Source organism: Gigantopelta aegis, chromosome 8 (genome assembly GCF_016097555.1).
Source record: "Gigantopelta aegis isolate Gae_Host chromosome 8, Gae_host_genome, whole genome shotgun sequence".
NCBI lineage: Eukaryota > Metazoa > Mollusca > Gastropoda > Neomphalida > Peltospiridae > Gigantopelta > Gigantopelta aegis.
In genome coordinates, this window is record NC_054706.1 from 18,098,201 (window position 1) to 18,110,838 (window position 12,638).

At 37.9% G+C, this 12,638-nt stretch overlaps 1 protein-coding gene across 1 annotated transcript; it reads right to left on the reverse strand.

Annotated features, from left to right (window-relative positions):
- Positions 1-2,934: 2,934 nt before the first annotated feature.
- On the reverse strand, positions 2,935-12,173 carry LOC121378874 (adenosine receptor A3-like). The gene is made up of 2 exons (XM_041507229.1): positions 11,985-12,173; positions 2,935-8,398 (listed from the first exon to the last, which is right to left on the reverse strand). The coding sequence occupies exon 2, from the start codon at positions 4,339-4,341 to the stop codon at positions 3,067-3,069; it is 1,275 nt and encodes a 424-aa protein (XP_041363163.1). The 5' UTR covers positions 4,342-8,398; positions 11,985-12,173; the 3' UTR covers positions 2,935-3,066.
- Positions 12,174-12,638: the final 465 nt, after the last annotated feature.

Here is a 12,638-nt window from a genome sequence, read left to right on the forward strand (position 1 = left end):
TATTTTTGCTTGAAATAAAAAATTTGACCACATATTTTTTTTTTTATATTTCGTTGTTCTACCTAGTAACATATAGACGGGTTTATTGGCCAGTGACGTCAAAGTACTGTGCGCGGCCATGTTTAGAATCACGTGATCGATCCGCCATTAAGGGAGTGAAACTTACACAATAATAACATGTGAAGGCATTGCATCTGGTTGCATTTTCAGTATTTATTACCTTCTTAGTACATTTTCTGAAAGCAAAACCAGTATGTCGATAATTCAACGTCATTTAAATATTGTATGTTCATATCAAAACTGGTGGAAGTGTGTTAATAATTAAAAACGTAAATAATAAAGCATGTATATACACGTGAATACATAAGCATAACGAATAATTAAAACTTATGCATGCAAATATAATTTCCCTGGACACCTGTATAGTCTAATATATTGAACTTTAAAACAGTATTTTAGCATCTGTGGACGGGGGCATCAGAATCGATGACAGCCCCCCCCCCCCCCCCCCCCCCCCAGCCTATGCTCCTGTTTTATTTATACTTGTCTTGAGCATCACCAGCAAGTGTCAAAGGGGTTCGTTTTATAATTAACTAGTATATAGAACATTTAATGACTAATCAGAGGCGCGTTTTCAGGGTAATTTAGTTTTGAATATTGTGGATAATTAAATTTAATTTAATTTGTAATCCTAAAAACAGAAAAAATAATTATTTAAAAAATATTTATAATAATAAAATAATAACAAATAAATAAATAAATAAATTAATTAATTAAGTATAAGTATAAGTATAAGTATAAGTATAAGTATAAGTATAAATATAAATATAAATATAAATACAAATAATAATAATAATAATTAAAAAAATAAAATTTGACGAAGTGGGTGGGGATGCGATGTTTGGTATGGCCTGCATGCGTATTACGCCAGTGAATTATTTATTTATCAGTTTATTTGCACACATTTAACACCATAATAACTCATATTTAAAAATAAATATAATAAATTAAAAATAAGAGAACGATATTTGGCAGTGTGAACTGCGTCCCACTTCAACCCCATGTGATCACATCTGGACTATCCCAGAGCTAATAATAGTAACAGCTAAATATTGACGTCTAGATCTAAGATGTCTTTCCTTTTTTAAAATGGTAAACCACGTTTTCTATAAACGTACATAATTGAATTTTTGTTAAATATATTTTAGGATGTATTCAGTAAAGTTTAACTTAATAACCATCAAACTTCTTTATTTGCGCGTGTTTAATCTATTCGCTATGCTTTTGTACTGGTGTGTATAGACCTGTGCTTTATTATTTATGTTTTTAATCATTCACAGATTTCCACCGACATTGATATGAATATACAATCTTTAAATGAGGTTGAATTATCCGAGAGACTGGTTTTGCTTTTACAAAACGTTCCAAAAAAGTCATAAATACTGAAATTGCGTCCAGATGCAATGCCGTCATATATTATTGTTGCGTGAATTTCCCTCCCTGAATGGCGGCCGTACGGTTACGCCATCTATCGACAACGCCATCTATCGACAACGTCATAAACTGCTGGGCGATAATCGGAAAAACCCCATCTATACATGTACGATTGAAAATCACAAAAACAACGATATTAATCATTATGAGCGAGTATTGCAGTAAACCTCCGCTATTGCGACCATTGGCGGGACTTATTAAAATTGGACTTAATAGTGGGGTGGTCCTTATACCGAAATACGAATATTGAGAACGATGTTGATAAATATTGATTGTGCACTCTCCTATCCGAGTGTCGGCAACAATGTCTCAATTGATAAATAAATAGGTGATGACGGTGCATTGTCCTTTGCACTGAACTGAAAGAATAATCAAGTGTCATGTCTACTTCATTTATTTATAAGCTAGGTCCGTTATTTAAAAAATGAAAAAAAAAAAAAAGAAGATAAAAAAAGAAGAAGAGAGATTAACAACGGTCTCGACGTGATAGGTTCCACTGCCCTATAGAGATAATAAGAAAATTATAAAAACGCGCGACTTTCAGGTCACAGTCCACAAATTAACCATGACATACTAATTTGTAGACCAATTATTCGCTCGTACGAACTGAAGACCTTTGTCTTTTCAGCTACATAAATTACATGTTTGGAAATTATTTATAACACCATATCGAGAGCAACTAAACAATACTTTTGGAAATTATTTATAACACCATATCGAGAGCAACTAAACAATACTTTACTACATTATTTATTGTTTGTCGCATGGCAGGTAAATTCTGTGGTCGCATTTATGGCAACAGGTCATAATCTGTAATAGCAGAATGGTCTTAAAACCTGTGCATTTTTACTGTAAAATAACAAGGAAATATTCCGGTCTTTAAAATATTGGTATTTATAGCGGGGTGGTCTTAAAACTGGGATTGTCGTTAGGTGGAGTATCACTGTATATTGACCAATATCTATAGGAAATATATTTTTTTTGTTAATTTCAAGTGAGGTTCTGTTTTTTTTATGGGATGGGGGGTAATGTTTTTTTTTTTTTTTTTTTTTTTTTGGGGGGGGGGGGGGTTGCACACCAAATTGGAAATACTAGGGGTGGGAATACATGGGCGCTAGTCCTTTCATTCTGCCCCGTTTAAATCTCAAGGCAGAACCAGAAATCACAAGGGCGGATCAGGGATTTTGTAAAGGAGGGTGGGGGTGTCTCTCTCTCTCTCTCTCTCTCTCTCTCTCTCTCTCTCTCTCTCTCTCTCTCTCTCTCTCTCTCTCTCTCTCTCTCTCTCTCTCTCTCTCTCTCTCAAACAAACAAACAAAAGAACTAAAAACACAACAACAAAAAACCACCACCAAAACAAACGACCCTCCCCCGTATCAACAAAAGCAAAAAAAAACCACCACCAAAACAACAAAAGAACAAAACTCTTAGAGCCACACAAAAAGCGATCAAATATTTTATTTATTTGTTTTTTAATTTTTTTTAAATTATTATTATTATTATTATTATTGTTATTATTATTTTTTATTATTATTATTTTTTTTTTAATGTGGACAACGTCAAGTTCTAATACTGTTATTCCCTTCTTGTTGTCGATCTGGTACCGTTTTTCTCTTGTTCTGTCAACCCTGTACCACTTCTACTTTCTTCTGTCAACCCCGAACCACGTCTACTTTCTTCTGTCAACCCTGAACCACGTCTACTTTCTTCTGTCAACCCTGTACTACGTCTACTTTCTTCTGTCAATGTAGTACCGTTTTTGTCTTCGTCTATCACAGTAATGTCGTTAATAGTCTCTTCGCCTTGCGATCTACCACGGTTAGTTCCTTCCGGTATGTTAAAATCGGTGACTACAGACCGCCGCGGTCGTCTATTAGGAGCCATGAAGGGCATCAATTCCGTTTGCCGTCTGCGTATTCTCAGCAACTTGGCGAACGCGTGTCTAAACTGTAGATTCTGATAAGCATATATCAGAAAATTCATGCCCGAATTTAGGAATCCGGGAATTACCGAGAACTGGAAATTGTTCGACGTCCAGTAGTCGATCTCCAGTTCACCTTTGCTATCGAGATAGATGATGATGACGATGATGAAGCACGGTATCCAGCAGGCGAAGAAGACTCCGAACACCACGACAAACATCTTGACAGACTTCCACTCCGTGCTGTGGTACCAGCGCGTGGTCGTCGAGCGCCGCCGCCTGCTATGCCAGCTGGCGGTGATCACGATGTAGCCGTAGAATCCGGCCGTCAGGACGGAGCAGATGAGAAACAGAGGGAACAACGCAAACAGGTAGTAGTTCAACGGAACGACCAGGTAGCTGCAGCCCTCCTCCTCGAACGAGTTGTAGAACAGCGGGACAGATCCAAACGCCGCGGACGACAGCCACATCACGGGGATGATGACCATCGCCTTCTCCTTGCTGGAGATCATTTCGTAATGCAGCGGGAAGCGGATGAAGAGGAACCTGTCGAAGGCGATCGCCACGATGCACAGTATGGAGTTCACCACGAACGCCAGATACAGCACCATGCGGAACAGGCACAGTTGCTCGTTCTCGTGCAGCGCTTCCCTGAACGAGGGTGACCAGATCAACACGAAGTAGGGGATTATCGCGCCTGTCAGGAAGTCGGCCACCGCCAGCGACACGACGTACATGTTGGGTATCGTCCTGAGAGCAGGCGTCAGCCACACTGCCACGATCGTCATGAGGTTGCCCAGACAAATGAACAGCATTATGAGGAGACACACCGAAATCATCCAGTAGCCGATCGTCTTGAATTTATTGGCCTCGGCTTCTAGCCCATCTGCACCATACAAGTAATAATACCAAGAGTCGTTGAAAGACATTGGAGGGGTTGGGAAGTCAAGAAGGAAGCTGGTAATCGATTTCGTGATAACAATAAAGTCTCTTTAGTTTGATCAATTTGTTTTGTTACCTTATGCATTACAGACACAGCTGCATACTGAATCACAGTCTGCACTTTGTTTTGAGCCGGCTTTACTGACGTATTTAGAATGACCGATTTGTGTTGCTTGCTGGTGAAGACATCTCTACGAATGGCCAGAGACGTATAGATCGAATGGCGTTTTCACCATTGTCTGGAGTGCACAACTCCCAAAAAATACCAATATGGTTTCTCGACATAACATATTAAAAAGTCCATTCTGAATATGCTGAAGTTTTAGTTTAATGGTCCTTAGAAACAGGCACTATATCCGAACATTAAGTATATATTAGCGTGAACAGGCTGCATATCCACATGGGAGGTTTGGTTTAGTGTTTACCCGTAACGGGTTGTATATGCACATGACACATATAGTTTACTGTTTACCCGTCACCGGTTGTATATGCACATGACACGTAGTTTAGTGTTTACCCGCAACGGGTTGTATATGCACACAATATGTTTGGTTTAGTATTTTCTCTAAAGAGACTCCACACCCACACAAAACGTAGAAATAGGCTGTGTATCCAGAGAATACATATGGTTAAGTATTTCCTAGAAACCGGCTGTATATCCGCGCCATACACATGGTTAAGTATTTCCTAGAAACCGGCTGTATATCCGCACCATACATATGGTTAAGTATTTCCCAGAAAGAGACTATATCGGCAAAATACACATGGTTTAATATTTCCTAGAAACAGGATGCATCTCCGCACAATATATATGGTTAAGTATTTCTTAGAAACAGGCTGTATATCCACACAATACTTATGGTTTAGTGTTTCCTAGAAACAGTCTGTACATCCGCACAATACGTATCGTTAAGTGTTTCCTTGAAACAGGCTGTATATTCACACAATACGTATCGTTAAGTGTTTTCTTAAAACAGGCTGTATATTCACACAATACGTATCGTTAAGTGTTTCCTTGAAACAGGCTGTATATCCACACAATACGTATCGTTAAGTGTTTCCTTGAAACAGGCTGTATATCCACGCAATACGTATCGTTAAGTGTTTCCTAGAAACAGGCTGTATATCCACGCAATACGTATCGTTAAGTGTTTCCTAGAAACAGGCTGTATATCCACGCAATACGTATCGTTAAGTGTTTCCTAGAAACAGGCTGTATATCCACACAATACGTATCGTTAAGTGTTTCCTTGAAACAGGCTGTATATCCACGCAATACGTATCGTTAAGTGTTTCCTTGAAACAGGCTGTATATCCACGCAATACGTATCGTTAAGTGTTTCCTTGAAACAGGCTGTATATCCACGCAATACGTATCGTTAAGTGTTTCCTTGAAACAGGCTGTATATCCACGCAATACGTATCGTTAAGTGTTTCCTTGAAACAGGCTGTATATCCACGCAATACGTATCGTTAAGTGTTTCCTTGAAACAGGCTGTATATCCACGCAATACGTATCGTTAAGTGTTTCCTTGAAACAGGCTGTATATCCACGCAATACGTATCGTTAAGTGTTTCCTTGAAACAGGCTGTATATCCACACAATACGTATCGTTAAGTGTTTCCTTGAAACAGGCTGTATATCCACGCAATACGTATCGTTAAGTGTTTCCTTAAAACAGGCTGTATATCCACGCAATACGTATCGTTAAGTGTTTCCTAGAAACAGGCTGTATATCCACACAATACGTATCGTTAAGTGTTTCCTTGAAACAGGCTGTATATCCACACAATACGTATCGTTAAGTGTTTCCTTGAAACAGGCTGTATATCCACACAATACGTATCGTTAAGTGTTTCCTTGAAACAGGCTGTATATCCACGCAATACGTATCGTTAAGTGTTTCCTTGAAACAGGCTGTATATCCACGCAATACGTATCGTTAAGTGTTTCCTTGAAACAGGCTGTATATCCACGCAATACGTATCGTTAAGTGTTTCCTTGAAACAGGCTGTATATCCACGCAATACGTATCGTTAAGTGTTTCCTTGAAACAGGCTGTATATCCACGCAATACGTATCGTTAAGTGTTTCCTTGAAACAGGCTGTATATCCACGCAATACGTATCGTTAAGTGTTTCCTTGAAACAGGCTGTATATCCACGCAATACGTATCGTTAAGTGTTTCCTTGAAACAGGCTGTATATCCACGCAATACGTATCGTTAAGTGTTTCCTTGAAACAGGCTGTATATCCACACAATACGTATCGTTAAGTGTTTCCTTGAAACAGGCTGTATATCCACACAATACGTATCGTTAAGTGTTTCCTTGAAACAGGCTGTATATCCACACAATACGTATCGTTAAGTGTTTCCTTGAAACAGGCTGTATATCCACACAATACGTATCGTTAAGTGTTTCCTTGAAACAGGCTGTATATCCACACAATACGTATCGTTAAGTGTTTCCTTGAAACAGGCTGTATATCCACACAATACGTATCGTTAAGTGTTTCCTTGAAACAGGCTGTATATCCACACAATACGTATCGTTAAGTGTTTCCTTGAAACAGGCTGTATATCCACACAATACGTATCGTTAAGTGTTTCCTTGAAACAGGCTGTATATCCACACAATACGTATCGTTAAGTGTTTCCTTGAAACAGGCTGTATATCCACACAATACGTATCGTTAAGTGTTTCCTTGAAACAGGCTGTATATCCACACAATACGTATCGTTAAGTGTTTCCTTGAAACAGGCTGTATATCCACACAATACGTATCGTTAAGTGTTTCCTTGAAACAGGCTGTATATCCACACAATACGTATCGTTAAGTGTTTCCTTGAAACAGGCTGTATATCCACACAATACGTATCGTTAAGTGTTTCCTTGAAACAGGCTGTATATCCACACAATACGTATCGTTAAGTGTTTCCTTGAAACAGGCTGTATATCCACACAATACGTATCGTTAAGTGTTTCCTTGAAACAGGCTGTATATCCACACAATACGTATCGTTAAGTGTTTCCTTGAAACAGGCTGTATATCCACACAATACGTATCGTTAAGTATTTCCTTGAAACAGGCTGTATATCCACACAATACGTATCGTTAAGTGTTTCCTTGAAACAGGCTGTATATCCACGCAATACGTATCGTTAAGTGTTTCCTTGAAACAGGCTGTATATCCACGCAATACGTATCGTTAAGTGTTTCCTTGAAACAGGCTGTATATCCACGCAATACGTATCGTTAAGTGTTTCCTTGAAACAGGCTGTATATCCACGCAATACGTATCGTTAAGTGTTTCCTTGAAACAGGCTGTATATCCACACAATACGTATCGTTAAGTGTTTCCTTGAAACAGGCTGTATATTCACGCAATACGTATCGTTAAGTGTTTCCTTGAAACAGGCTGTATATCCACACAATACGTATCGTTAAGTATTTCCTTGAAACAGGCTGTATATCCACACAATACGTATCGTTAAGTGTTTCCTTGAAACAGGCTGTATATCCACACAATACGTATCGTTAAGTGTTTCCTTGAAACAGGCTGTATATCCACACAATACGTATCGTTAAGTGTTTCCTTGAAACAGGCTGTATATTCACGCAATACGTATCGTTAAGTGTTTCCTTGAAACAGGCTGTATATCCACGCAATACGTATCGTTAAGTGTTTCCTTGAAACAGGCTGTATATCCACTTATAGTTTAGCGTTTCCTAAATCAGGACGGAAATCCATGCTGAGCATAGTGTACTGATCGACCAAATCGTTATATATGTATATATCCATTAATCAACTTTTTACTTAATCCAGGACGCATGCACGTGAACTACCAACGTACGTCTGACGCCAAAGTTAGATACTAACACATTCTGTACAAAAAATAAAATTTCAACTTCCTTATTGCACAGGTCTTTGTCTCGTGTTGTGAGGTCCTGGTCTCGTGTTGTGACCAGTAAAACATAGCATTACGTCATCTTCAAGGTCGCCGATAGCGAGTACAATACGTGCCAAACGTCTCGTCACACTAAAAAAGAAATAGGAAATTCATGAAAAAACAAAGGAATGTAATGCAATCAGTTATAATTTATTGCAACACAGGCCCGTACGCAGGATTTTTAATGTGTGTGTGTGTGTGTGTGTGTGTGTGTGTGTGTGTGTGTGTGTGTGTGTGCGAATTCCTCGTGATGGGACCAACAATGGCTAAAAAAAAAACTAAAAAAAAAACGTTTACGTAATGTTATCTAAATGTGATAGAAAAAAATATGGACGGTACCCCTTTGGTAATTGGGGGGGGGGGATACGCGTACGCACCCCCCCCCCCCACCACCACCCATCCTGCGTACGGGTCTGTAACATATTATAAAATAACATTATCTTTAGCGTTCTTAATCAATCATGCAAGTGCATTTGTCATTTTCATTTCCAATTTCTATTAATACCGAGTACCGTTATCTTCACATTCAACGCCGAATTCGATACGCTGCTAGCCAAAACCTGTTTGTTTATGTGTAGTAAGTAACTTGAACGGGATTGAATATCCACGTGGATTTGAAAGACCAGGGCCCTGTAACTACTCCCCCACCCTACCCCACCCAAAAAACAAAACAAAACAAAACAAAACCCAAAACAAACAAAAAACCATACAAAAACCCAAAGCAAACAAACAAAACAAAACAAACAAAACATACGCACACACAGACACAAAAACACACACACACACAACACCCAAAAACAAACAGAAAACACACAACTCTGTAAGACTGCGCTACGTGAAAGTTACGAACACATATTGGGTGCGTGTGTAGGGAAGGGGTTTTGGGGGTTCGAACCCCCTTCTCAAGCAAAATTTCTTCTTTTTTTAATGTATTTTTCGTGGTATGTGTTATCCTGTCTGTGCGATGGTGTATATAAAAGATCGCTTGCCACTAATGGAAAAAATTTGCGGGTTTCCTCTCTAAAACTATATGTATAAATTGCCAAATGTTTGACATTCAATAGCCGATGATTAATACATCAATGTGCTCTAGTGGTATCGTTAAAAAACAAAAAACAAAGTTAACATTATTATTATTGTTTAGTATTAGATATAAACAATGGCGTCACTTTGAATATCCCTAGAAAACAATAAACTTGGCGCAGAAATGCTATTCAAGTGTTTTTGTAGGAAGTTTATTAAGTCATCTGCTTTTGAAAATAAAAAATTGTAATATTGACTAGATAAATTTCATTATCCAGAAATCACACTAAATGCATTGTCACGATATGATGACTAGATAAATAGGCATATCTGTATTTTTGCTCACGGTTTTACAGTTACTTATTCTTTTATTTCCATTTGATGGCAATTTTAAATTTAAAAGTAAGAAACAGTTTGTTGTTATTTAAGAACAATTTTTATTTTGGTGTATACGTAAGTAATTTCCGAAATTATTTACAACCCCCCCCCCCCCCCCCCCCCCCAACATTTTTATAAAAGGATGGGACGGACTATAGGCATACACATACAATATAATTATAAGGATTATAAATCGAGTTGAAATGCGTATAGATCTCAGGGGCGGCACAGTGTAAACAAAATAGTGGTACGGTTCGTGGTTACCACTCGCCTTTCAAATTACTTGTAAGGACATTTTCACAGATACAACAAATAATACACACACACACACACACACATACACACACACACACACACACACACACACACACACACACACACACACACACACACAAAACACACACACACAAAGTAGTACGGCCATGCCATACCTCTGAAAAGTTGTACGGCGAAACCGTCTGCGCCGCCCCTGGATCTGCGCTTTCCCACCATCGTATGATTTGTTTGTGAAGGGGGGGGGGGGGGGGGGAGGCGGGGCAAGCGTTACGTAATATTTTTGAGGTGTATGGTCTAGCGTTACGGAGCGTTACAGCTAGGGGGAGGGAGGGTGTCTAATTATGGCAAAAATAGCGTGGGAGCCACAAAAGTTGTAGGACGGAATTGACAAGATGTATCTTCCTACAGTCAGTAAATAAATAACAGACACATGACAAAGGTATTTAGGTGACTTTTATTATTTTGATTCATTCAAAATAATGAACAGTCAATTCAGTTCACTGGAGACTCAGACTAGTGGAACACAATATTTATTTTTTAAATTCTATTAACTTTTTTACTAATTGCTATTTTCAAAATTCTGCCCATTTTCAACTATACCCTCCTCCTCCCCCTCCCCCCATCTTATCGGAGGTGGGACTATGGATGGGCGTGTTCGAAACCTAGTGGTATATGAGCACGTTAAAGTAGTTATCAATCAATCTGTATATGTAGCTGGTATTCAAAACTTGTGGCACCATGTTTCAAACGTTTCTCAACTGAAATAGTGCAACAAATGGACACACAAACCAAAAATATATAATCTACCATACTCACTAAATCCCGATTGAAGTACTTGTGTCATTAACAACAACTGTCAAAAGTTCCCCGCCATTTTAAATATGCTACAAAGAGGAAAGCAACTTGCCGTGCACGTTAAGAAAAGTATTGACATAATGTGCCCCGTGCACTAAGAACATTTGTGTTATTACACTGGTGGCACCTAAGTCTGCACACCTAAGCATTTGTGTTATATTTTAAAGTTAAAATCTTTCTTTAAAAATATGTGTTTCACCGCCACAGTACAATGGAACAATAGACGTGATACTACTGAAAGTTATTTTAATTTTAATGTTTTTTAAACTCAAGTAATGAGTGCATTTTTAATGAGAAACACCCCCACCCCCACATCCCCCCCCACGCCCACCCCCACCCCCCACACACACACATTTACTAGCCTGCATGACAGCACATAAGTCTACGCAGCAAACATTAAAACAATCATTTCTGTCGGCAACAAATAATGGTTCCGGCTTTTTAAAATTTCTACTCAACAAACACTTCCTGTTATAGTCTATTTCAGAAAAAAATTAGATTATGCAAATGAGATAAATATAAATGGTGTTCCATTAGTGTGGACAACACAGAATGACCATATGTATAATTTTAAAAAAAGCCAATGTCAAAAATTTTGATCATTATCCTACAAAAGTTGTCTGTTATTAACTGTGTAAATGATCACAAATAGTGTTCGTTATATATAGGACAATCAATAATTTGTAAACAGACTATAGCTAAAATAGGCCATGCTGTAAGTGCAAGCTTCAAAGGCTGAGCAGCCATATTGCGTTGTATGCTTGGATATTTACGTTAACAGATAAAGTAAAACATTTATTTCATTTATGGATTCATAAATTACAGTAAGATATTGTATTGAAGCTTCTCTGTAAACTTGTGTAAGTTGATTTACAATGTTAATCATTACAGCGGTGACAGACACGTGTTGACAGGTGATACAAAAACATGTTGATCGAGGCTGGCAAAAGTATACTTTTAGTGCATTAATTCAGAGGTTTTTTCAATCAAATTGTTAGCTATCAGTTTTATACATATATTTACAATCAAGATGTGTTGTTTTAACCATTGTTTTATGAATTAAATTAACGTTGTTCGTTTGTTTACAAGCATACCCCAACACTTGTTTTAAGATGTAATGTAACGCAATTAACCATGTGCTTACCTTTAACTCGGAAGTGTAGTTTTCTGTCTTCGTGCAAGGGTATTAAACGAACATTGCATATTAGTTGTAATAAAATGGCGTACGGTGTTGTAAAGAACGAAACAACACAAAATAAAACAAAAATGAAATATGATTATATTCAGTTAAAATCAATACCAAGGAAGCTATTTCTATAACATTTTGTTTTTATAAGAACGGTTGTATGACGTCACTGAAAGCCAAGAAGACTCTCACTTACTGACGTCACAATAGACGACGTTACATTAAAGTCCTAACCAAAATGTTAACAACTACGATAAATTGCTCTCCTACTTTTATTTTTCGTTAGATTTTACCCACATTTTGTCCAGACAGAAATCTTGAAAAAACCATTAAAATGACACAGATTCCACAGACTAGATGATAACCATGTCAGCTATATCGACTTCGCTGTGATAGGGCAAAAAAAAAAAAGCATGTAATTTTATGCTGTATGCCATTTTGACGTTTTATGGAATATTCTCCAAGAATTCTCTGCATGTATTTTGCCCTATCCTGTCTCAACGAAGTCGATACTGGCGACATCGTTAGAGTCTCATATGTGGAATCTGTGTCACTGTAATGGGCATTTTTTTTCACAAGTTGTGTCTGGACAAAAAATTTGGGAAATGTAAC

What these genes read in the sequence shown, in the direction of transcription:
- LOC121378874 (XM_041507229.1), bottom strand. Translation starts at nt 4,341, where the DNA reads ATGTCTTTCAACGACTCTTGGTATTATTACTTGTATGGTGCAGATGGG.